The sequence below is a fragment of the Bombina bombina genome, chromosome 5 (genome assembly GCF_027579735.1).
Source record: "Bombina bombina isolate aBomBom1 chromosome 5, aBomBom1.pri, whole genome shotgun sequence".
Taxonomy (NCBI): Eukaryota; Metazoa; Chordata; class Amphibia; order Anura; family Bombinatoridae; genus Bombina; species Bombina bombina.
The window spans coordinates 421,576,393-421,601,314 of NC_069503.1; the positions used below are offsets into that span (position 1 = coordinate 421,576,393).

The following is a 24,922-nucleotide window of genomic DNA, read 5'->3' on the forward strand; positions in this document are numbered from 1 at the left end:
ATGAAGGTAACATCAAAGGATGGTGGAAGATACAAAACAGGTCTTACATGTTTCGGCAAAGTGTAGCCGTAATCATAGACCTGTTTTGTATCTTCCACCATCCTTTGATGTTACCTTCATATGCTTTTAATGAATTTGGATATGAATCCTGAATAAAATTTGGACTTTTATTTATCTACATTGGCGACTCTTTGGACTTATTTGTTCTATAAAGGATAACACTGTTAGCATATTTTATGCTATAACTGTACTATAACCTAACAGTGTTATCCTTTATATCTAACTCATTCCATCTGGATTTTTATTTGTGTGTGTATATAAATTGTTTTATAGACTATCAAGTCTTTTCTTTTGGTGTATTGAATCAATTTACAAAATAATCCCCACGCTTTGAATTGTGCACTGTTAGATCTGCCTTCTTATGTTTTACCTCTGTCCCAACATTTAGTGTGTCTCTAATTTGGCTATTCTCACTATAATTTCTAATCACAAGGAGGGGCAGAGTGAGTGTGCCAATTATGGCTCCAAAGCAGTTTAGATTGAAAAATGACTAGCCAACGACTTTTGGGTGGCGAGTAAAGAACATTCCCTAAATATTATAATAGTTACCAAAAAGCACACTTTTTTTTAATTAAAGTTCCTACTTTAAAATGAGTAAATGTTATAATCACACAATTTAATATAGAACCTCTATAGTTTGCAACTCATCTCAGTTTGAGAGCTCATTACTTATCAGCTATCAAAATCCTCATATGTGCTAGATGCCAGGGATGAAAAGCAAGCAAATTTTAAAAGTTAGTAGATTAATGAAGAATAAGTAGAAAATCATCAAAATATTGACTTACCAAGCAGCAGGACATTCTTCCCAGATGGCAGCTTAGACCGTGAGCGTGTTGACACCTCACTCAGGATAGATGACCTGTGCAGGAAAAATTGCATTCTCAGAAATGAATCAGGCTTAATTGCTACTGCCATTACGGCCTACTGACAAACAATATCATCGCTCTCTCTTTCACGCAACCTACAAATTGGCAAGATTAAAAACAGTGCTTATTACATGCGCCACTTTCCCTAAATATATGAGAACAGTGATATTAATATAAGAAATAGCATATATTAAAGATTTGCAAATGAACATGAGTCATTTTGTTCGCACATATGAAAAGTTGTGACTTTATTGGCACATAACCCTTTATAAAAATTTGGTGATATATTTTGTGAGGTTTTTTTGGTTGTTGACATTTTCTTATCCTCACTTTGATGAAGTTTGCCCAACATCTAAATGCCATATAATAAGGATCTCAAAATGGTGAATATTTATTTCAGTGTCAAAATACGCTATGATCTGGAATATAACTACTAGTCAGTTAAACACTATGAGACTGTACAATAAAATGTTTGTGGGTCGTAAAAAAACAATATACTTTCATTATTTTGTTTTCCCCTTTTGTTGTAATTTAACTCTGAAAATTGTGGGCTTTCCAATTCCTATTAAAAGGAAGCACAGACTTAATCGGGACAGTCTACTTGAAAAATGTTACTGTTTAAAAAGATAGATAATCCCTTTATTACCCATTCCCAAGTTTTCACAACTAACAGTTATATTAATACACATTTTACCTCTGATTACCTTGTATCTAAGCCTCTGCTGACTTGCCCACTTATCTCAGTACTTTTGACAGACTTGCATTTTAGCCAATCAGTAATGACTCTTAAATAACTCCACAAGAGTGAGCACAATGTTGTTATCTATATGCCACACATGAACTATCAGTGTCTAACTGTCAAAATGCACTGAGATAAGAGGTCGATCAACAGCTTAGAAATCAGTTTATGAGCCTGCCTAGGTTTAGCTTTCAACAAAAAAAATAAAGCAAATTTGATGATAAAAAATGGAATTGGAAAGTTGTTTAAAATCACATGCTGTAGCTGAATCATGAAAGTTTTATTTTGACCAAACTGTCCCTTTAAGACTGCTATATTCCATACAGTTATAGGTTGCACACTAGTGACTCATTTACATGTGTCCCTAATCGGTCTTAGGTGAGAAGGGAGCTAATTTTAATACTTTAAAGACACTAAAACTATACACTTATTTTTTAATATGTATTTATATATATAAATTTAAATCTGTATATTATTTTCAGGCTGATCTTTGTTTTGAAAACACAATTATGTCTAACATTTATTTAGTGTTTAATGTGACATATTTATGCATAGCATGGTTTTTGCTCCCCATTTGTTTCACTCTCTTGTTAAAGGGATATAAAACCCATAATTATTCTGTCTTGATTCAGATAGAGCATGCAATTTTAAACAACTTTACTTCTAATATCAATTTTTCTTTGTTCTCTTGGTATTTTTTGTTAAAAAGCAGGGATGTATGCTTAGGAGCCAGCCCATTTTTTGCAAGAATGTTAACCATTTGCAAGAGCACTAGATGGCAGCACTAGATAGTGATCCAGATGCCTACCTAGGAATCTCTTCAACACAGAATATCATGGGAATAAAGCATGTTTTATAATAGAAGTAAATTGGAAACTTTTTTATGCTCTGTCTCTCAATCACAAAAGATAAGAGAATTATTGTTGATTAAAAAGATAGATAATCCCTTTATTACCCATTCCCCAGTTTTGCATAACCAACACATTTATAGTAATACACTTTTTACCTCTGTGATTACCTTGTATCTAAGCCTCTGCAAAATGCCCCCTTATTTTAGTTCTTTTGACAGACTTGCATTTTAGCCAATCAGTGCTCACTCCTAGTTAACTTCATGCGCATTGGCTCAATGTTATCTTTATGAAACACAGGAACCAACGCCCTCTAGTGGTGGAAAAACTATCAAAATTAGAGGCGGCCTTCAAGGTCTAAGAAATTAGCATATGAACCTCCAAGGTTTAGCTTTCAACTAAGAATACCAAGAGAACAAAGCAAATTTGGTGATAAAAGTAAATTGGAAAAGTGTTTAAAATTACATACCCTATTTGAATCATGAAAAAAAATTTTTGGACTTGACTTTCCTTTTAAGTGCACCCATACATATTATACACAGTTTTGTTTTACAGACAAACAAGCCTTAAAAGTGATAAAAGAGAAGATACGAAGAAGGTGCTGCAATGGCGTATTATCTCTAAGATATTATCTCACAAGTAGTAGATATCCCCTTTGGAAGGATACTCAGATTTTCAGCACTTATCTCAAAGTGCATAATAAGGAGTAATGGGTGATTAGAAGCTATCCAGTTGGCTTAATTCCGGTATAAATAAAAAGTCCTGATCTCCCAAAGCATACACCAAACACCATCCAGGAACTCAGGATAAAATATATTAAAATTTTCACAAGTAATAAACTTGCGAAACGCGTCTAGGCTGTGTATCCAAGATCAACTCGCTTCCTCAGAGTTCCTGGGGGATTTATTTACTACTTGTGGGACTATATCCAAGAGATAATACGCCATTGCAGCGCCTTCTTCTTACCTTCTCTTTTATCTAGAATAATTTGATCATAAAGAGCTGCCCGTGTTGTGTATCCTTTCAGCAGAATTATCATCAGTCTGAATTGTGGTGCTTCTGCAATCCTCATTATCACTGTTCACAGTGGGGACTCGGACTGAGTATTTTATTATTTCTAGTGATACGTTTTTATAGGAGTATATAAAATAACAATAAATAGGAATATAATACTGAAAATGGGAGGGGGAAAAAAAGCTAAATTTGCCATGCTTGGAATGTAAGCTAAATAGCTGTCATCCAATTCAAAACTGCTACACAAAAGTATATATTTGTAGAATTTAGACACCCCAGGGTATTTATCTATAGATGTTTTGACACACTGGGCCAGATTACGAGTGGAGGGGAATTTAATCACTCCCGCGTTAACTCTGCTAGAAGTAAGCTTTTTGCGCGTGTCGGGAAGTAGTCTTATTACAATTTGAAAGTAAAACGTTTTCACTTGCGTGGTGCTGATCCAATGCACGCAAAAAGCCATATAGTTAGAATACCGTGACCGTGTTAACTTATTCCCCATGGGGGGGAACCCTACTCATGCACAAACCCGATTGCATATTATCAAGTGCGCTAACAACAAGAAAATATTAATATTTCACATTCCAATGTCCTACAAATAGAAGGAAATATTTTCTATTTATTCATCAATACATATCTACAAATATATATCTGATGGTATTTTAGTACAATATAGGTGTGTGTGTATGTATGTGTGTATATATATATATATATATATATTTCAAGTGATGGTGTAAGTGCACTCTCACCAACTTATGCAACTTGTCAGGGTGCTGTAAGATAATAGATAAACTGTAGCAAAGAAGCACTCACTGAACGATTCCAACTGTGACAAAAGACTTTAATTCAAACGAGTGACGTTTCGGGACAATAACAGTCCCTTCCTCTGACAAGCTAACAATGTGAAAAAGCAGGCCTTAAATAGGCTCCAAAAATACCCTCCCCATAAGTGTGACCAATCACGGTCAAGGTAACAAAACCTATCTTACCCAGTAACGAATAGTGATCGATATTACAATAGTGCAAAGTCAATTAATCAAGTGAGATAAAACATAGGACCCCGTGTTGCTAATAGAGTGGGGGGAATAATCACAGTTCAACCCTTTCTAATCAGCTGCTAAACGACCATAAACAAAGGAAAAAATGAAGAAACAACGAAGAAAAAACCATATTATGTGAGGATCGTAATTCAACCAATCAGTGTGATCCCAGTCATGTAGATCGTAATTCCACCAATGGGCCGTCATCAGACTTGTGGGAATTATAATAGTACCATAGGCTGCTGATTGGTACTATTATAATTCCCACAAGTCTGATGACGGCCCATTGGTGGAATTACGATCTACATGACTGGGATCACACTGATTGGTTGAATTACGATCCTCACATAATATGGTTTTTTCTTCGTTGTTTCTTCGTTTTTTCCTTTGTTTATGGTCGTTTAGCAGCTGATTAGAAAGGGTTGAACTGTGATTATTCCCCCCACTCTATTAGCAACACGGGGTCCTATGTTTTATCTCACTTGATTAATTGACTTTGCACTATTGTAATATCGATCACTATTCGTTACTGGGTAAGATAGGTTTTGTTACCTTGACCGTGATTGGTCACACTTATGGGGAGGGTATTTTTGGAGCCTATTTAAGGCCTGCTTTTTCACATTGTTAGCTTGTCAGAGGAAGGGACTGTTATTGTCCCGAAACGTCACTCGTTTGAATTAAAGTCTTTTGTCACAGTTGGAATCGTTCAGTGAGTGCTTCTTTGCTACAGTTTATATATATATATATATATATATATATATATATATACATATCTTCCTTCAATAAAAAAATTGATGCACATGTAATGAAATCCAGTGAGTGCGGTCTGTATTAACATTTATACTATTACCTTGTCCAGCACCCTGGTTGTTTTGTATATGTTGTCAGTGAGAGTGCAAATCCTTATGTATTATATTTATAATGAATGTATAAGTGATTAAATGGTATCAAATTCTATGAGAACAAATTTTGCTCATTTAAATCATTAGTGTTACAAGAGCCAGCACATAAAGGCTAAAGGTACACCCTGCACTTGATACACGTTTTAATCAGCACGTAGTTTTTTTGACACATTCACTTATATGTCTAGCGATTCTAGCTGTTTTTTTATACATATTGCCTTTTAAAACTTATGGTTTAAACACACTAGACGATTATTTCACGTCTCATGTAATTTATCTGGTATCTTATTACATGAGTTATGCATGCAAAAGATAGAGCAATATAAATTTAAGGCAGCAGTCAAAGGTAATGTAACGATATCAACTGGGGTTAAACTATACACATTATGTTACCCATACTCCCTCTATCTACCTAATAATAATAATAATAATAATAAAACATTGACTATTAGTCTATTTCGGCATATTAATATTACCTTTGCAAGCCTTTATTGACAAACACAATAGAGGCCGGTATCGATATCCAATGAATGCCTCAAAAGAGTATGACAGACTTGTGGGCATGGTTGTACATGCCATAAAAAGCCGACTACCGAGCGGCACATTTGTCCTTTGAAAAAGTCGGTTCACGGTGAAACATGTCAGGAAGGTTAGAGTATTGGTGAGGAGTCCTAGGAGCTCCTGTGTTTTTAGTCACCCTTAGGCTATCCTCAAATTACTGTAGTCTACTCACTTAGTTTAAATTTAATGTTAGAGTGACTCCTGTCCGGTACTAAGGTTGGGCGAATGATTTAATATAAATTCTACAAGGGGAACCTAGACTAAATGGGCCCCATACAAACATAGCTGAATCAGTAGCAGTAACTTTACCTGTGTGAGCAATGACCGCTATAAACGATCTTCACTAAGTCACCGTTCTAAGTTTAAAGCCATTCGATTGTTTTTGCTTGTACAAGCAAAACTAATAATGGCAAACTATTTTGTGGATTACCTTAATACAATAAAAGCTACACTTCTAATGCAATTCATAAGGGTAGTGTACTATATTTAATTTCCAGAGATTTGTGTTTAACAAAAATATCTGTACTAATTTACTACAGACCGCTATTACACTATATTCAACCTCTATGGCAATACGACCTTAAACATATATAATCACAAGCTTACCCCTATGCTACAAGTTGTACACTGATACACCTATGTGTAAATAGAAAAGTGTAATACTCAAAGATCTACATAATTCCGTCTAGCCAATCCCAGTATAGTAATAGGGTACTACATGAATACACCGTTATTACTACAGCATATATACTGAGCTGATTTATTAGTGACAACTCCATCTTAGGTTGTGAGCAAGAACCGCTGCAAAATATTCGTACTAAAGTTACATTTCATAGTTAAATCGGTTGAAAATTATTTTCTGCATATTTAACTTCAACAATCGCAAATTCTCTATTGTACTCTTCTATATAACAAAAGATACATTCTTACTAAATTGAATTTTTCACTTGTATTACATTGCACTTAAAACTGTAGAGGTGTGTGACTAAAAGATACTCTTTTACCAATTAATAACAATTAATATATCCAATACGCATAAATATATGATCCACAATACAAGGCTTTTTTGGCCGATTGACACACTTTTGGGCGTTTTCTGATATATAGTGGTGTGCAAATGTATGCTGCAGTGATGATGGGGTCGCTTAAGTTTTAGCCAATCCCAGGAGAGCAATTGGGAATTACAAAACGGCTATTACCATAGTGCAGAATACTGACCCATATAGAGAGTTGTATCACATACACAATATCAAGCATGAACACTCATATTCAGCCTTCATAAACGGTTTATGACATGAGCCTACATTAATTAACACTTGACGGTTACATCCAGAGTGATGTAGCTCACCTGAATTCAGTAAATATAAATTACATTAAAGGTACTGCGTAACATTTTTTGTAAAGGTCTGTAGGATATACAGATATTTTACAAGAGTCACACTACCCAGTGACCACGTAATCTTACTCGCTCCCAACCTATATTTCTAAATTTGACAGCACGAGCCATACTATAGATTATGCTACTAGACTACTAGAGGATACAAAGTGTGTTTTTAAATATTTTTCCTATTTTATGTATTAACTAATTAAAAAGTTAAGTTTTACCAATTTCCACAAGTCCAAACTAATATAATTTGCTGGTTTAACAATAGCTGTTAGTCAGGCTACATTTTATTGCCTAAAACCAGAGTTCTAGAAAGTGTATTCTTGTCAAGAGTAGGTCTCTTTTTACTCTCTCCAATATTAAAGTCGTTACCAATACACCAAGCACCTATACCCCATACATTGTGGTTATTAAATCCTCTTTACTAGACGGGGTTTATTAAGGGATAATTACCAATATTAGTAGTGCCATTGGTTTTTCCTGTGTAACTAGGTTGTAAATGCTTCTCTTGGATTCCCTTTGTTCAGAAATAGACATATATGGCTTTGGCATTGCTTTTTGCTAATTAGAAGGCCGCTAAATGCTGCTATGCACCACACTTTTATTATGCCCAGCAGTGAAGGGGTTAATTAGGTAGCTTGTAGGGTTAATTTTAGCTTTAGTGTAGAGATCAGCCTCCCACCTGACACATCCCACCCCCTGATCCCTCCCTGACCCCTCTTAAACAGCTCTCTTCCCTCCCTCACAGGTCACCCACATCTTAAGTACTGGCAGAAAGTCTGCCAGTATCAGAAAAAAAGTTGTTTTTGTTTTTTTTAATCTTATATTTTCTGCAGGGTAGTATCCTTCCTTACCTCCCAACCTCCCTGATCCCTGCCAAACAGTTAACTACCCCCCCCCCCCCTAGCTATTTGCCACTATCTTAGGTACTGGCAGCTGTCTGCCAGTATAAATTTTGCTAAAAATTAGGCAATTTTAAAATTAAAAATAAATTCTGTAGTATAGCTGCCCCCCCTCCCAAATCCCTTTCCCTCAATAGATCCCACATAGGATCCCCCTCATTGCTACTTCCTCCCTGCCAGCTTTTTTTTTTTTTTTTTTAAACACATCGCAGCGGTCCTACCCGCTACCTCCAGCGATGGGCCGCCCACCCTCCTTACACTCCCATCCACGATCGGCAACACCACTGCCCAATGCTGAGAGGGCCACAGAGTGGCCCTCTCTGCATCAGTAACTCTGAAAATCTATTTCTGCAGTGTCCCACTCGTGGGGCATGCAGAAATAGCGTGATCTCACTATTTTTAGCGAGATTGCGGCAGAGAGAAGCCCATGACTGCAGCGTCATACAGGGTACGTCGCTGATCTTTAAGGACATAACGACCAGCGTCGTACAGGGTACGGTTCTGGTCCTTAAGGGGTTAAAAAGGCAAAGAACATATTCTGCTATGTGCAGAACATTGGAATGTGAAATATTTACAGTAAATACACAGTATATAACACCTTATTAAAAATGAATTTGCATAAATATGCGTTAACATGTTTTCATCTACTTCTATATACATATATTCATTTCAACAAACAGATTAAATATGATAAACATAAGTACATTGACTATGAGTATTTAACTATCCAATTTAATAACTGGGAATTAGTTGCAAGAGTAAAATAAAGAGTAAGGAAAGGAAAATGAAGATCTGGAAATATCACTATAGCAGTATATTAGTTACATTTGGGAGTTACTCAGAAACTTGTAGTTAAAAGCTCCCATAAGACAAACAGTCTTCTGCACTTTTTCCCCCCATTACACTTTATAACCTTCATATCATAACCGTCATATCCTCCAAGCTGGAGATGAACCAGTAGAGGTATAACAAAATCTTGACCGCTTATACAGTGGCTGTGAACATTTATTGTGAAGCTAAGAGTTATTGGTATACACAAATCTCATCTCCTGGCTTGTACTGCAGAGGAAATGTGGAAAGGGGGACACAGTTTAATAAATATTTTTTTTAATTAAAATTTTCTATATCATGTTCAGTTTATGTTTTAAATAATGCTAGCTTTTAGTTATCGGATCTGAACCAAAGCCACATTACATAAGTAAACTGCAGATGCAAAAATGTTAAGATACCACATGGTAATAGAATGTAAAATTCCTAAATGGTAAAATAACAAAGATGTTCTTCTTTGCAAAACAAAATCTTCAAGCACAATTATGGCATCAGCAACCAAACATCTGTTTCAGCTTCTAGCACAGTACATCCTTGAAGGTTTATCAGACCCTCATCTAAGGTTCCTAAAGGACTAGTGATGTCAGGAAAAATCTGCATTTGCAAACCCAGCATAGCTTCCATCATGGAAGGACTAAGGGCCCTGACTCCGTGAGGGCACACAAGGTGAGAAACTTCAAAAGGACATCCTAATGCTAAAGCTGCATACTTTTATTCATTAGAGTATTTACATTCTGAATTACTGATCCTAGTTAAAGCCATAAAGAGGTTAGGCACATTGGTAAAGTCTGGCTGGTGTGTCATTAAACTGCCATTCCTAATTGGCTGACTGGCTATTTTTTATCTTTGTGTTTAACTACAGTGACAGAGGTTAAAAGTATAGTTACCTCCATGTACTAAGGCCTAAGTGGACAAGTTTCTAATGTTCTCAACTTGATCATTTCTCTGCACGGCTATCCAGTGTATGGGCAGTGGAATATCTGGAGCCAAAGAGCATCTATTGAAACTTGTTGACTGAAAATGTTCTCTCCTACAGATAACCATACTTCTGTGTTTATATGTCCATTACACAATAATCATATCCAAAATAACCAACATCTCAGGACAACAAAATTTAGGCCCTCATAATATTCTCTGGTAACATGAAATAATTAGGCAGGGGAAATGTCTGCTTTCTCGTGTACCTGCAAAGCAAAGATAAGTCCCCTGAGGGGCATCTGGTTAAAAAAAAAAAATCATGTTGCAAGTAAAGTGTGTCAATCTCAACTGTTGGTCATTCTGATGTTCATATGCATTTTGATTGCAATGCTAAACTGTTTTTAGCTGGAGACAATATACATAATTATAACACAAATAATAGGACCAATGATGCACTCAGGAACAAACACTAAATAAATTTACAGCAAATTCAGAAGTCAAATTCACACTTTTTTGAAACCACACAACTTTTTTTTCTATACAGATATATGCATAATAAAAAAATTGAGCCAGGGTAATATTCTAAGAGTCATATTTAAAGATCTGTCCTAACCCATAAATCCCATTTTATATGACTGAAGCTACCATTACCAAGCAAACAGAAGGCAACTGGTGGTTACAGCAGTCTGGAGTCAGCAAAGGGAAAGACTGCTTCGGATTGGCTTAACAGTCATTTTCGCTCAGAACCAGTGGTTCTTTGCAGCTTCCAAGTGGTACGTTAACTATGTTTGAAGTGTACCCCATTTGCAGGGGTTAAACACACAGACACACAGACTTGCATGGTTACTAGCTCTAAAATTACATACTCTAGCAAATTATAAAAGCATATAATTGTATTCACTATAATGGCCCCTTAATTTTACATGCTTTTTTAACAGCAATTACAACTAATATTCCAATGCTGATGAGTATCTGAAGCTGCCTTTCATGTTGGGTTTCCTAAAGTCCATGAATAATCAAACTTATTCAGTGAAAACAAAATCCTTAGAAATCCATTTACATTTAACTAGATGTCAATCAGAAAATATAAGACAATACTTAGTAATGCAACACACTTCCATTACTTCAGAGTCCAGTGACTGTGAGCTTTACACCGCTCCAGCTGACACTTGGCATTGTGCATGTTAATGTGAGGCTTGTGTTCATCTGTTCGGCCACGGAACCCATTTCCAGAAGATCCTGACACACAGTTCTAGTGCTTATGTTGCTTCCAGAGGCAGTTTGAGACTCTTATAGTGAGTGACGCAACCATTTTTATTTGCTAAACGCTTCAGCACTTGAAAGCCACGTCCTGAGAGTTTGTGTGTTGTTGTTGCTACTAGAAGTATCTATTTCACAATAACAGCAATTATAGCTGACCAAGGAAGATCTTGTAGGGCAGAAATGTCCCCAACTGATTTGTGGAAAAGGTGGCACCCTATGACAGTGTCAAGTTTAAAAGACACTGAGCTCTTCACTACGAACCACTGTTCTGCTAATGTTTGTCTACGGCGATTTCATGGCTATGTGCTGATTGTATGCACCTGTTAGCAATGGATGTGGCTGAAACACTTGAAATGAATAATTAGTAGTGTGAGATTAATTCTATAACATTGATTAATTATATAACCTTGCACAATTGTAGCCTGGAATATTTGAACCTATGTGAGATAGATAATCATGTAGTCAAAAAGCCAATTTGCTTTTATGATCAAATTTGCTTTGTCACTATGGCTTTGTTAACCCCTTAATGACCACAGCACTTTTCCATTTTCTGACCGTTTGGGACCAAGGCTATTTTTACAATTCTGTGGTGTTTGTGTTTAGCTGTAATTTTCCTCTTACTCATTTACTGTACCCACACATATTATATACCGTTTTTCTCGCCATTAAATGGACTTTCTAAAGATACCATTATTTTCATCATATCTTATAATTTACTATAAAAAAAATATAAAATATGAGGAAAAAATGGAAAAAAAACACACTTTTTCTAACTTTGACCCCCAAAATCTGTTACACATCTGCAACCACCAAAAAACACTCATGCTAAATAGTTTCCAAATTTTGTCCCGAGTTTAGAAATACCCAATGTTAACATGTTCTTTGCTTTTTTTTGCAAGTTATAGGGCAATAAATACAAGAAGCACTTTGCTATTTCCATACCACTTTTTTTCAAACTTAGCGCTAGTTACATTGGAACACTGATATCTGTCAGGAATCCCTGAATATCCCTTGACATGTATATATTTTATTTTAGAAGACATCCCAAAGTATTGATCTAGGCCCATTTTGGTATATTTCATGCCACCATTTCACCGCCAAATGCGATCAAATAAAAAAAATTGTTCACTTTTTCACACATTTTGTTACAAACTTTAGGTTTCTCACTGAATTTATTTACAAACAGCTCGTGCAATTATGGCACAAATGGTTGTAAATGCTTCTCTGGGATCCCCTTTTTTCATAAATAGCAGACATATATGGATTTGGTGTTGCTTTTTGGTAATTAGAAGGCCGCTAAATGCCACTGCGCACCACACGTGTATTATGCCCAGCAATGAAGGGGTTAATTAGGGAGCATGTAGGGAGCTTGTAGGGTTAATTTTAGCTTTATTGTAGTGTAGTAGACAACCCTAAGTATTGATCTAGGCCCATTTTGGTATATTTCATGCCACCATTTCAACGCCAAATGCGATTAAATAAAAAAAAAAAAGTAAAATTTTTCACAATTTTAGGTTTCTCACTGAAATCATTTACAAACAGCTTGTGCAATTATGGCACAAATGGTTGTAAATGCTTCTCTGTCTGCCAGTACCCAGTTTATAGTAAAATATGTTTTTATTATTTTTTTTAAATAATTTTGTGTAGTGTAGCTTGCCCCCCCCCAAAGACCAACCCACCACCCCTCCCAGATCGACATATATGTAATTATATTTGGCAATCACTGCCACTTTTCTCCCATCACTTTTCTGTAGTGTAGCGGTTCCCACCCGCTTCCTACCCCCGCGCGCACCATCGTGCACGCGCGCGCACCCAGCGTTCCCGCCCACGATCCCGCCCCCCTCCACATGATACGGCCCATCGATGGCCGCCCACCCGCCTCCCAGACTGGCTCCCACCCACCAACGAAACCGGCCATCGATGTCCGGTACAGAGAGGGCCACAGAGTGGCTCTCTCTGCATCGGATGGCCAAGGGGGGTTATTGCAGGATGCCTCGATGTTGAGGCATCACTGCAATAACCGGAAAGCAGCTGGAAGCAAGCAGGATCGCTTCCAGCTGCTTTCCAGACCAAGGACGTACGCCACACGTCCTCGGTCATTAACTGTATTTTTTTTGAGGACGTGTGGCGTACGTCCTTGGTCGTTAAGGGGTTAAAGAGATACGTAAGTAGGTATCTAGAGCACTATGACAGGAAATAGAGCTGTCGTCTAGAGCTCTTGCAAATGGATAACATTCTTGCAAAAACTGCTGCCATATAGTGATCCAGAAACGTGCATACTCCACAGCTTACGTCCCTGCTTTTCAACAAAAGAGATTGAGAGAACATTTGAATTTTGTTAAATGTAAGTAAACAGATAATAGAAAGTTTCTGTAAACTAGAGCAAAAAAAGAAGGGTTACAACATATTTTGATCCTGTGTAATATGACACAATGAATACAAATAGATGTATCTACTGGCACTAAAATGAATACCTCTAGCTGAGAAAAGCATTGCAATAAAAATAAAATACTTTTCACTTATGGAAAATACGAAATCCTTCAGGCGTGCGCTCACCTTACAGATAAAAAGGAGCAGTTGCCGGGTGTCTTCCGGGAGCTGATCGATGTGAGAGTCAGCCTACATGCAAGCACTATTCATTTTAGTGGCAACTCCATTGTGAGTAGATACATCTTTTTATATTCTATGTCCATGAGTAAGCGCCTGTAGGGGGCGCAAAACGCGTTAGTTGACTGTATTATGTCTTGTGTTTGTGCTTATTTTTTGACTTGCTAGTCTTTTTAACTTGCCAAAATTATTTTGGAATAACTATTGGATTTTTACCTTCATGAGCAGTGCCTGCAATCTCCTTTCCCCACATATTTTTATGTTCACTGTGACATATTACACAGGATCAAACTATGTGACGCCCCTACTTTTTATTGCCCGAGTTTACAAAAATGACTACCAGGGCCTGTATGGTGTAAAGCGGAGATGCCAGGCCTCATTCTTATACCTGTGCTGATCTATATGACTGCACTTCATGAACTTGGTTGTTATATTTATACAACACTGTCTTATTTTGTTGTCATTATACATTTATTGTATTACATTGACACAAATATTGCTCCATTACTTTATACTTTATATGTTGGTGTTCATGGCTTTTTATTTGTAAGTTCCCAAGAAAATAATGCCCTAAATGATAACAAATTCACAGTGTGGCTATAGAGGCTGCTGGAAAAGGGGAAATACACTTCATAAAGTGTGAGAATGTGGACTGGTTTAGTAATATTGCTGTGATGCTCCAAATCAGGGTTATCCAACTCAGGTCTTCAAAGAGCTTGTCCTTGCCAGGTTTTACACATATTCTATAGTAACAATAAAATGTCCTATGTGAGCCTTTTCTCCTTAAACAAATACCCTTCTTTTATTATATGATTAAGGGATAGAACAGTCAACATTAAATGTTCATGATTCAGAAATAGCAAAAAAAAATTAAACAACTTTTAAATGTAATATGATTTTTAAATGTCTTTGTTCTTTTGGTATCATTTGTTTAAGAGTAGGCTCAGGAGCAGCAATGCACTACTGCAATCTATCTGAACGCATCTGGTAAGCCAAAGACAAGAGACATACGGGTTCTGCCACCAATCACCAGCTGGCTCCCAGCAGTGTATTGCTGCGCATGAACCTACCTAGGTATATTTTTCAACAAAGGATACTAAGAAATAAAGCAAATCTGATAACAAGTTAATTGGCAAAATAGTTTAAAAAAAAAATACATGCTCTATCTAAATCATAAAAGTTTTATTTTGACCCCTTTAACTCATTAAAAGGGGCTAAACAGAGCCACAGTTACACTTCCTTGAACAAACCCTTTTTGCTCCAAATAAAGATACAGTAGTTAATCACTGTAGAATATGCATTTATATCTGCTACTCATTTGAAGTGAAACAGGAGCGCAACTTTCACTAAACATTAGTAAACTAAAGGAATTTGTTAAATATGAACTCTTAACTAAATAGGAACATTAAAGGGACATTATACACTAGATTTTTATTTGCATAAAATGTTTTGTAGATGATCTATTTATATAGCCTATCTGGAATTTTTTTTTTTGGTAACAATGTATAGTTTGCTTATATTTTAATAACATAGTGCTTGTTTTTAGACTCCTAACCAAGCCCCAAAGTGTCAGATGTATACTTATGTATACAGACTACTGCTGGCTCCTGTTTGTCTAATCAGTCTTTTCATATGCAGTTAAGGGGGGAGGGGGAGTATCTGCACCCAGCCCCTTTCACTGGGTGTCCCAGTTAATCTCATCAACAGAGCTAAACTTGGAGCTTCTAAGTAAGTTGTTAAAAAGGTTTTATACTGGATTTTTAGATCAGTATTTGTGCATGTTCTTCTTTATTGTAGTGTCTACTACATGCAGTTATGTGTAAATTGGTGTATACTGTCCCTTTAAACAATAAATAAAGGCTAGATAGAAGGATGGATTCAAAGCAAAAATGTGTCTGAGAATAATATGCATATGTATTTTTAAATGAATATATACTAGTAACACTGAGTAGAAAGTTCTACTTACTTAGAATAATGAGCGCCGCCATGTTGTAATCTAGATTTCCTTCTCTGCTGAGGCCAGTTAGGGACAGTTATAAATGGGTCACTAGAGTGTGCAACCAAAGACTGTGGAATATAAAAGTGTGAAAGTCTGGAGTCTGCACTTCTATTTTCAACAGGAATTGGAAATCCCACAAATTTCAGAATAAAAATGACAGGAAAATGGGTTAAAATAAATAAAAAATATTGCAAAAGCTTTTAACCTATCTTTTAACTCTCAATCCCCATCTACCTTATACAGTATATCAGCTTTATAAAGTGATTCAACTGCATTGAGCATAGGGACATTCTCCGACAGATTACAGCCCTTGAAGACTGAAGCTAGCAACCTTGTTCTAAATGACCTAACCTATGGAGAAAGCTACATAGATAATTTACCTGCAAATTTTCAAAAATATTTCATTGCATGCACTAATTTTACTATCGTGTGATGTCAGAAAAGGGGCTAATTTTAATATTTCCTTTACTTTAGTGTATTTTTTTAACATGATTCAAATTAATTTATAACGACAAACAGAATTAATTTCACCAACAGATGTTGATTTATAATTAAAATAATTAAATATTATGTTGGTATTTTAATGTTTTTAAGATGACAGAGCCACATCAAAAACTCCTAATAAATTAAGAAACTAAATATTTTTGCTGATTATCTATACAGAGGTCAACAAATCTGTTTAAAATGTAGGTGCCGGTAAGAATATTTGGGAGCCAGACTGTTGTAATTCTACTGTATACAGATTTATGGACAAAAACTCACAAAGTTAGGATACAGGGGTAATCAAGGAGCCAGTGGCTCCTGGGTTTGTTGAGCCCTGATATATGAGGCTTCGTGATGACACAAATGGAACATGAAAGCCCAACATTGTCTTTCATGATTCACATAGAACATACAATTTAAAACAATGTTACAATTTACTTTTATAATCTAACTTGCTTTCTCCTTTTTTGGTATCCTTTGCTGAAAGTAATACCAAGGTAGGTTCAGGTGTTAGCTACTGACTGGTACATATATGCAGGGATAGGCACAGACAAAGGGTGTGGTGGACATTTTCCAAAGTACAGACCTTAGTGAAGGACACCAAGGTACATTTGAAATTAAAACATTATTTTATAGTGTCTGCTGTTATTAAACTGATGCAGCTACCACTGATCCTAAAACCAGCCCTCCATTGGCTATACCCATGTCCCAGTGTCACTACTGTGTCTTTGTATAGTACTTGGTGTTATTATACTGATGCAGATACCACTGATCCTATAACCAGCCCTCCTCTGGCTATACCCATGAACCAGTGTCACTACTGTGTCTTTGTATAGTGCTGGGTGTTATTATACTGATGCAGATACCACTGATCCTATAACCAGCCCTCCTATGGCTATAGCCATGAGCCAGTGTCACTACTGTGTCATTATAAAGTACTGGGTGTTATTATACTGATGGAGATACTACTGATCCTATAACCAACCCTCCTCTGGCTATACCCATGAGCCAGTGTCACTACTGTGTCATTATATAGTGCTGGGTGTTATTATACTGATGCAGATACCACTGATACTATAACCAGCCCTCCACTGGCTATACGCATGTGCCAGTGTCACTTCTGTCTTTGTATAGAGCTAGGTGTTATTATAGAGATGCAGATACACATCCAGTATTTCACTCAGGCTTTATTCTATAACTTATAACCCAACATCGCTAGCAGTCTCTTGACAAGCCACTAACGTTATTCACACTACATTTTTTTTTTTTTATTCCTATTATTTAATCAGAAAGAAATTATATACTAAGGTTGTGGCAGACACTGCAAGGGCTAGTCACGGACCCCAGTGTCCATGTACTGACACCTTGCCTATCCCTGCATATATGCCTCTTGTCATTGGCTTAGATATGCGTACGTCTAGCTCCCAGTAGTGCATTGCTGCTCCTTTTATCACTACAATATTTACAGTTTTACAGATGCAAAAAGGGACTGGCAAACCAAGTTAGTTTTTACTGTAAGATCAGTTCTTGTATTGTTCCTACATAAAACATTTGGGTAAGATTTTTGCTATGGAAATGAGATAGAACATGTGTGAGTTGTAAGAATAGTGAAGATACTGGAATCTCAGTTTCCTGTTTAACAACACATACACAGGCATTATGGCAAATCAGTGCCGCTATCTTTCATGCCCTGTCATTGCTCACAAACAACCCATCCGGTACCGCCCATCTGTCATCTAATCACATGACCGCGCATTCGGACCCTCCCGAGCCGTGCACGCACCAACAGGTAGTGAGTACCAGGTATGTGCACGCGCTAAACATTGACAGGTTAAACTCCCACTCCACCTGTCAGTAACCTAACAAACCTTGCCCCGCCCACTAATAGCTTCCATTAACCCCAGAGATGCGGCAGGTCTACAGCCCTTTGTCAAATGCATCTGTATATAAACAGATGAAAGAGTTAAGCAGCCAAGTGGGAGGGGGAAGTTGCTCTCTCCGCTAGTCTATACCACTGAGGCTGTTTCAATTCAAAATAAAATGAATGTTTTACGCACATCATGGTCACATGCGGCGATATAATGAATGGGAATACTGCTTTACAACCAGGGCCTAGCTCTACCATTCACTGAATGCTGTATATGAAGCTTGCTAACACACATACAAAGGCCCATGTCTGAAGTCTATGGCCTTGGTTCCCTATGAAAAACAGAAATAAGCACTAACCAGAGGTTCTGTCCATCCTCGTCCTCGCTGGCCGCCGCCCCGCTGTGGCTGTTCCCGTAACCAGCATTAAAGCTAGAGGATGGAGACGAGTAAGAGCCGGTTCGCCCTGCTGTAGTCGCCGCCATCCCTCCAGATGCTATACAGAGTCAGACTCAATGTCAGAGTCACCCCCTGCTTTGTGATTTAACCTCTCCCTACCGCTTTGGTAGACAAGGCGCGGTCTCCGGGAAGAAGGAGCAAGAGCCTTTCGGGAGGGGGGGAGGAGAAAGGACGGCGGTAGACAGGAGTGGGGGGCGGAGATACGACTGCCAGGAGAGGCGGAGGTGACGTGTTGCCTATTGGAAATGTGTTCAGTTGTTGGGATAATGTTCGCGTCACTGTGAAAAAAACAACACGGTCTAGTTTAGCGCAGAATGGATAGTATTATAGCGGAGTAGTACAATAGAGGACCTTTTATTTTACGTTGCTAGCCCTTTAGCTGCCTGCAAAAACGTGCTATGTCATGCGTTGCAGCGTTTTATGGTAGTAAGATAGAAATTATTAGGAGGCAAAAAAAGTGGAACGGTTTTGTATAATGTCAGTGTACCCAGTTTTTGCTCAGGTGTTGAACTACAGCATACTTATTTTAATGTATTATCCAGTAGGCGCAAGCATAGTCACAGATAACTGTGAAATTGTAACTGTAGTAATTCTGGTATCTACAGACCAGTGAGCATGACACAAGTTTATGTCCTAGCAGCAAGTTGTTTTGCTTGTGTATTTTTTACAGCTTTCATATTGTAGGTGGAACAATGCTTATGTTCAGGTAGCGGGACTGGCTTTATAATGGAACCATGGGACCAAGACCACATTTGGCATGAAGGCTATATTATATGTAAAAGGTTTTTGTTTTAAGGGAAAATACTCTCATGAATATTTAAATCTAATTTACTTTAATATTTGAGACTTTACCATGTTTGGGTTTAGAATGTAGTGGACAAATAGAATGTGGGTGGTGGGCAGCATTTGTTCCACACTCTGTTGTACGTTTCGCTAATACAGCTTGACTTTTTCAAGGAGACTTTCCAGCACTTGGTTTTGGCCTTTTAAAACCTATCCAACATGGTTAATTGGATATTCAAATTAACTGTTGATGATTCAGCTCCATGTGGCTCAAATGGAACAATACATTCAAAGTCTATTAAAAGGATTATAGGAGATGATTAGAAATCAGTGTTAGAGCATATTATTATTGTACTATTGCTTGCATATCTGGTGAACCAATGACAAGAGGTATATATGTGAGTAGCCACCAATCACCAGCTGGCGCTCAGTAGTACATTGCTGCTCATAAGCCTACATAGATAAATAAAGGATACCAAGAGTATTAAGTAAATTTAATAATAAAAGTAAAGTGAGCACTCTTCAAATTTCATGTGCTATCTGAGCTATGAAAGTTTTAGTTTTATTTTACCTTTTATTTCCCTAAAATTAGCAAAATGATGATTTGTATTTCCAAGCAGCGGATGCTGGAATCTACCTCCGAAGTTTTCAGTTTGCCGGAAACTTAAAGGGACACTAAACCCAAAAATGTTCTTTCATGATTAAAGTAGAGAATACAATTTTAAACAACATTCCAATTTACTTCTATTATGTAATTTGCTTCATTCTTTAGATATCCATTGTTGAAGAAATAGCTATGCACATGGGTGAGCCAATCACACGAGGCATCTATGTGTAGCAACCAATCAGCAGCTACGGAGCCTATCTAGAAATGCTTTTCAGCAAAGTATATCAAGAGAATGAAGCAAATTAGATAAAAGAAGTAAATTAGAAAGTTGTTTAAAATTGCATGCTCTTTCTAAATCATTAAAGATAAAATTTGAGTTTTATGTCCCTTTACGTTAAGAAGCAGTGGTCATAAGACCGCTGCTCCTTAACTCGTCCGCCACCTTTTAGGTGGTGAACTGTAATCATTCCGATCAGGATGATTGACATCCCCTGCTAGTGGCTGATTGGCCGCGAATGTGCAGGGGGCGGCATTGCACAAGCATTTCACAAGAAATGCTTGTGCAATGTTAAAGGCCAACATCGTATGCTGTCGGCATTTAACAATACCGGTCAGACATGATTAGTTGCAGCAAATTTGATACATTTACCCCCTAGCATAAAGTGTAAGGGTTTTAAAAAAAAAAAGTGCACCAAACACAACATAAATGCATTAAAATAAAGTGTTACACTCATATATACACTGATAAAAATGATTAATATAAATATTACAAAATGTTTTGTAAGGGCTAAAAGGTATATGACAAGGTGTTTGAATGGAAAGAGCTATATTGTGGGTGTGTATATATATGTATATAGGACTAAATGTGTGTATGGGTGTATATATATATATAATATATATATATATATATATATATATATATATATATGTGTGTGTGTGTATGTATGCATATATACAGTAAGTGCATTTATGTGTATATACTGTATGTATATACATACATATAAACAAATATATATACACACACACACACACACATATATATATTTCTTTTTAATGACACGATGAGTCTATGGATCATCTAATTACTATTGGGAATATCACTCCTGCAAAGAGCACCATAGCAAAGCTGTTAAATATCACCTCTCTTTGCCTACATTAAGAGCAAGGAGGTGGTAAATTAGGTGTTAGAAAAAGATCTTCAATCAAGAGTTTATTATTTTTAAAGTAGTACAGGATTGTGCTGCTTTGTCCTAGGGTGTAGCCATAGTCCATATCAGTCTCTTCAGTAGAGCAGTGGTGGCTTTAGAGCGATGGGAACTTGTGGGACATAATTCTCACTGCGCCTCCCATACTGATGCTGTCCTAACTCTGAAAAACTGAGAAAAGGATCTTACTCAGTCTTTTTCCTTTTAGTCACAGGTCCATGGGAGGGAGAGGACCTCTCAAACCTGGGAGCTGCCTTACTGTCGGGCAGATTATGAGGTAAGTGCTGACTTATTATCTGGGGGACAAGGACTCAGAACAAGTTAGGCACTTGATTTCAACAAGGGACAATCAAGAGACTCATGGGATATGGGACACTTTACAAAAGAAAGAAGAAGTCTGGCACTGTGAAAAATAATTTGATAGGAAAAAGGGATATAATATTCCCTGGTGCTAACCCTTATTAATATATAATCAAATGGGGGAGGGGGCGAGAACAGGACAAGAAGGGGTTAATAAGCACTCATTCCTATATTTTACGGTAACTAAGTTGAAACATTCAACTATTGCATTGATGTAAATTAAGTTAAAACTTATTGAAATTTATTAAACCACTAAAAGAGAGTGTGATAAGATAGAACACTCTCACATATACCTAAATAGCTCCAAACTCGCACTTGACACTCACACTATTAACACAGATGCTGCAATATACCCAGACAATGCCACACAGACTCAACCACCCCCCTGTATTCCTGGCCAGTAACAGGATACGCTGGCTTCAGGTGACAGGGATGGTTTATGTACTGAGTGACATGTCCCTTGCAGCCGTAATAGGTATCGTGAGTGTAAAAAAATAGAAAATTTAAAAACACTATGCTTGACTAAGCATACAAATGTGCTCCGCACAAACGCATTTCGGCCGAATGGCGGCCTTTCTCAATGTGCTAACTTCGGATTGACAAGACGAGTGTCTCATTATTGGTGCCTTATATATGTATCTCCTGTTTCAATTGTCCAATCGCAGCGTGCATGAAGCGCACTCCCACCTCCAAGCCAATCCTGCGCTGTATACTATGCGCGTGTCATGGATTGAGAGTCATTATTTGATTGGTCACTGATGAAACCTTTTCAGCCAATCCCTAATGACCTTCTATTTCCTATGGTCCGTATGTGGGATTGATGTAACGATAGCTGTAAATAAGGTCACTGTGAGTAGTGCAATACTATGTGCACAAAGAGATTTAGATTCCTAGTGCCATTATGTGTAAGGACCAGGGTGTTAGCATTAACGGTGTGCATATAATATATACACACAGCATGCCACACGGTTCTGTGTCATGGATCATAATTATGGCTCATTGTTAAATAAATGTGAATAGCGCTAACATGGATTGCATGGAGCATTCATTTCCAGGTAAATACAACACGATAATCAAAATGTGTGGAGTTTGAATATCCTATTTATTTAGATCGTTGCCCATTATATCCTAAATCTCAAAAATATAGCGAATGCCCATATATGATGAAAATTATAAGTCATCACTACATAGATGTGATATCGTAACACATATTAAAAAGCAACACTATACTCATGAGAATATGAATTCAGTGATTTTTGGGGTACGATTTACATTTCCACATCATTATAGTTACTACCATATTGAATTGTAATGTGCTTCATAAAAAGCATAATCCGCTGTGCGTATCACAATATTATCTAAGGATTAATCTCTGGGTGCACATGAGAGTGCAGCTACTAAAGAACATCAATTTATGTATTATTATTACAAGGATTAAAATTGATTCTTACAATGTTACATTAGAGGAATGCCCAAAAGTTGTTATTCTCGTTCATGCCATTAGGCATGACAGAGTAAAGATTAAAAATCCATCTCGCTTCTTTTTTTAACAAGATTTGTTCCATATCGCTTCCTCGTATACCGGGACGTATACTTTCCAATCCCCAGAATTTAAAAGTATTTGTTTTTCCTTTATGGTGGTGTAGAAAGTGTCTGGCAACGCTAGTGATTTGTTTGCCTTTTTCTACATCCTTTGCTGCATTCCTTATGTTGCTAAGATGCTCAGTGATTCTAACCCCCATTTGTCGAGTAGTCATGCCTATATAAAAACAATTGCAGCTACATGACAGACAATAGATAACATTTGAATTTTTGCAAGTGATGTGACTCTGAATTGTCCACTTTCTGTTAAATCTATCCATCATGTATTTCTTTTTAACCATATATGTGCAGTTTTTACAGTTTCCACATGCTATGGATCCTTTATATATTGGTGCTTTTTTGGCATTTCTGTCAAAATGACTACAGGTTAATTGATCACTTAAATTGTTAGCCCGTCTATAGGTACACATAGGATTCTGGGGAATAATAGATTTTAACTGTTCATCTAGTTGTAAGATATGCCAGTGTTTTGATAGTATATTGGATACTTGTTGGCTTTGATTGCAATATGTAGAGATGAATCTTATGGGATTAGAGTTTGCCTCTGTCTTTTTGGGTCTTAAAAGTTCCTCTCTATTTTTATGTATAGCTTTCTGATAGGCTCTTTTGAGAGACTTTCTAGAATAACCCCTCAACAATAGTCTATTCCTTAATTCATTAGCAGCCTTTTGGAAAGATTCAATTGATGAGCAATTTCTACGTATCCTCAAGTACTCCCCAATAGGTAAACTCCTAATAGTGTTAGGATGATGGGAACTGTTGGCATTGAGGATATTATTTGTGGCTGTAGATTTTCTAAAGGTTTAGAATCAATTTTAATCCTTGTAATAATAATACATAAATTGATGTTCTTTAGTAGCTGCACTCTCATGTGCACCCAGAGATTAATCCTTAGATAATATTGTGATACGCACAGCGGATTATGCTTTTTATGAAGCACATTACAATTCAATATGGTAGTAACTATAATGATGTGGAAATGTAAATCGTACCCCAAAAATCACTGAATTCATATTCTCATGAGTATAGTGTTGCTTTTTAATATGTGTTACGATATCACATCTATGTAGTGATGACTTATAATTTTCATCATATATGGGCATTCGCTATATTTTTGAGATTTAGGATATAATGGGCAACAATCTAAATAAATAGGATATTCAAACTCCACACATTTTGATTATCGTGTTGTATTTACCTGGAAATGAATGCTCCATGCAATCCATGTTAGCGCTATTCACATTTATTTAACAATGAGCCATAATTATGATCCATGACACAGAACCGTGTGGCATGCTGTGTGTATATATTATATGCACACCGTTAATGCTAACACCCTGGTCCTTACACATAATGGCACTAGGAATCTAAATCTCTTTGTGCACATAGTATTGCACTACTCACAGTGACCTTATTTACAGCTATCGTTACATCAATCCCACATACGGACCATAGGAAATAGAAGGTCATTAGGGATTGGCTGAAAAGGTTTCATCAGTGACCAATCAAATAATGACTCTCAATCCATGACACGCGCATAGTATACAGCCCAGGATTGGCTTGGAGGTGGGCGTGCGCTTCATGCACGCTGCGATTGGACAATTGAAACAGGAGATACATATATAA

At 36.9% G+C, this 24,922-nt stretch overlaps 1 protein-coding gene across 1 annotated transcript in view; it reads right to left on the reverse strand.

Moving 5' to 3' along the window:
• The window catches only part of DYNC1LI1 (dynein cytoplasmic 1 light intermediate chain 1), a 93,103-nt gene extending 74,157 nt beyond the window's left edge, over positions 1–18,946 (reverse strand). Inside the window, exons 1-2 of the mRNA XM_053714258.1 lie at positions 18,641–18,946; positions 846–919 (exon numbers count right to left, since the gene is read on the reverse strand). Coding sequence (XP_053570233.1) covers positions 846–919; positions 18,641–18,765 — 199 coding nt within the window. The 5' untranslated portion in view covers positions 18,766–18,946. The remainder of the gene's footprint in view (positions 1–845; positions 920–18,640) is intronic.
• Positions 18,947–24,922: the final 5,976 nt, after the last annotated feature.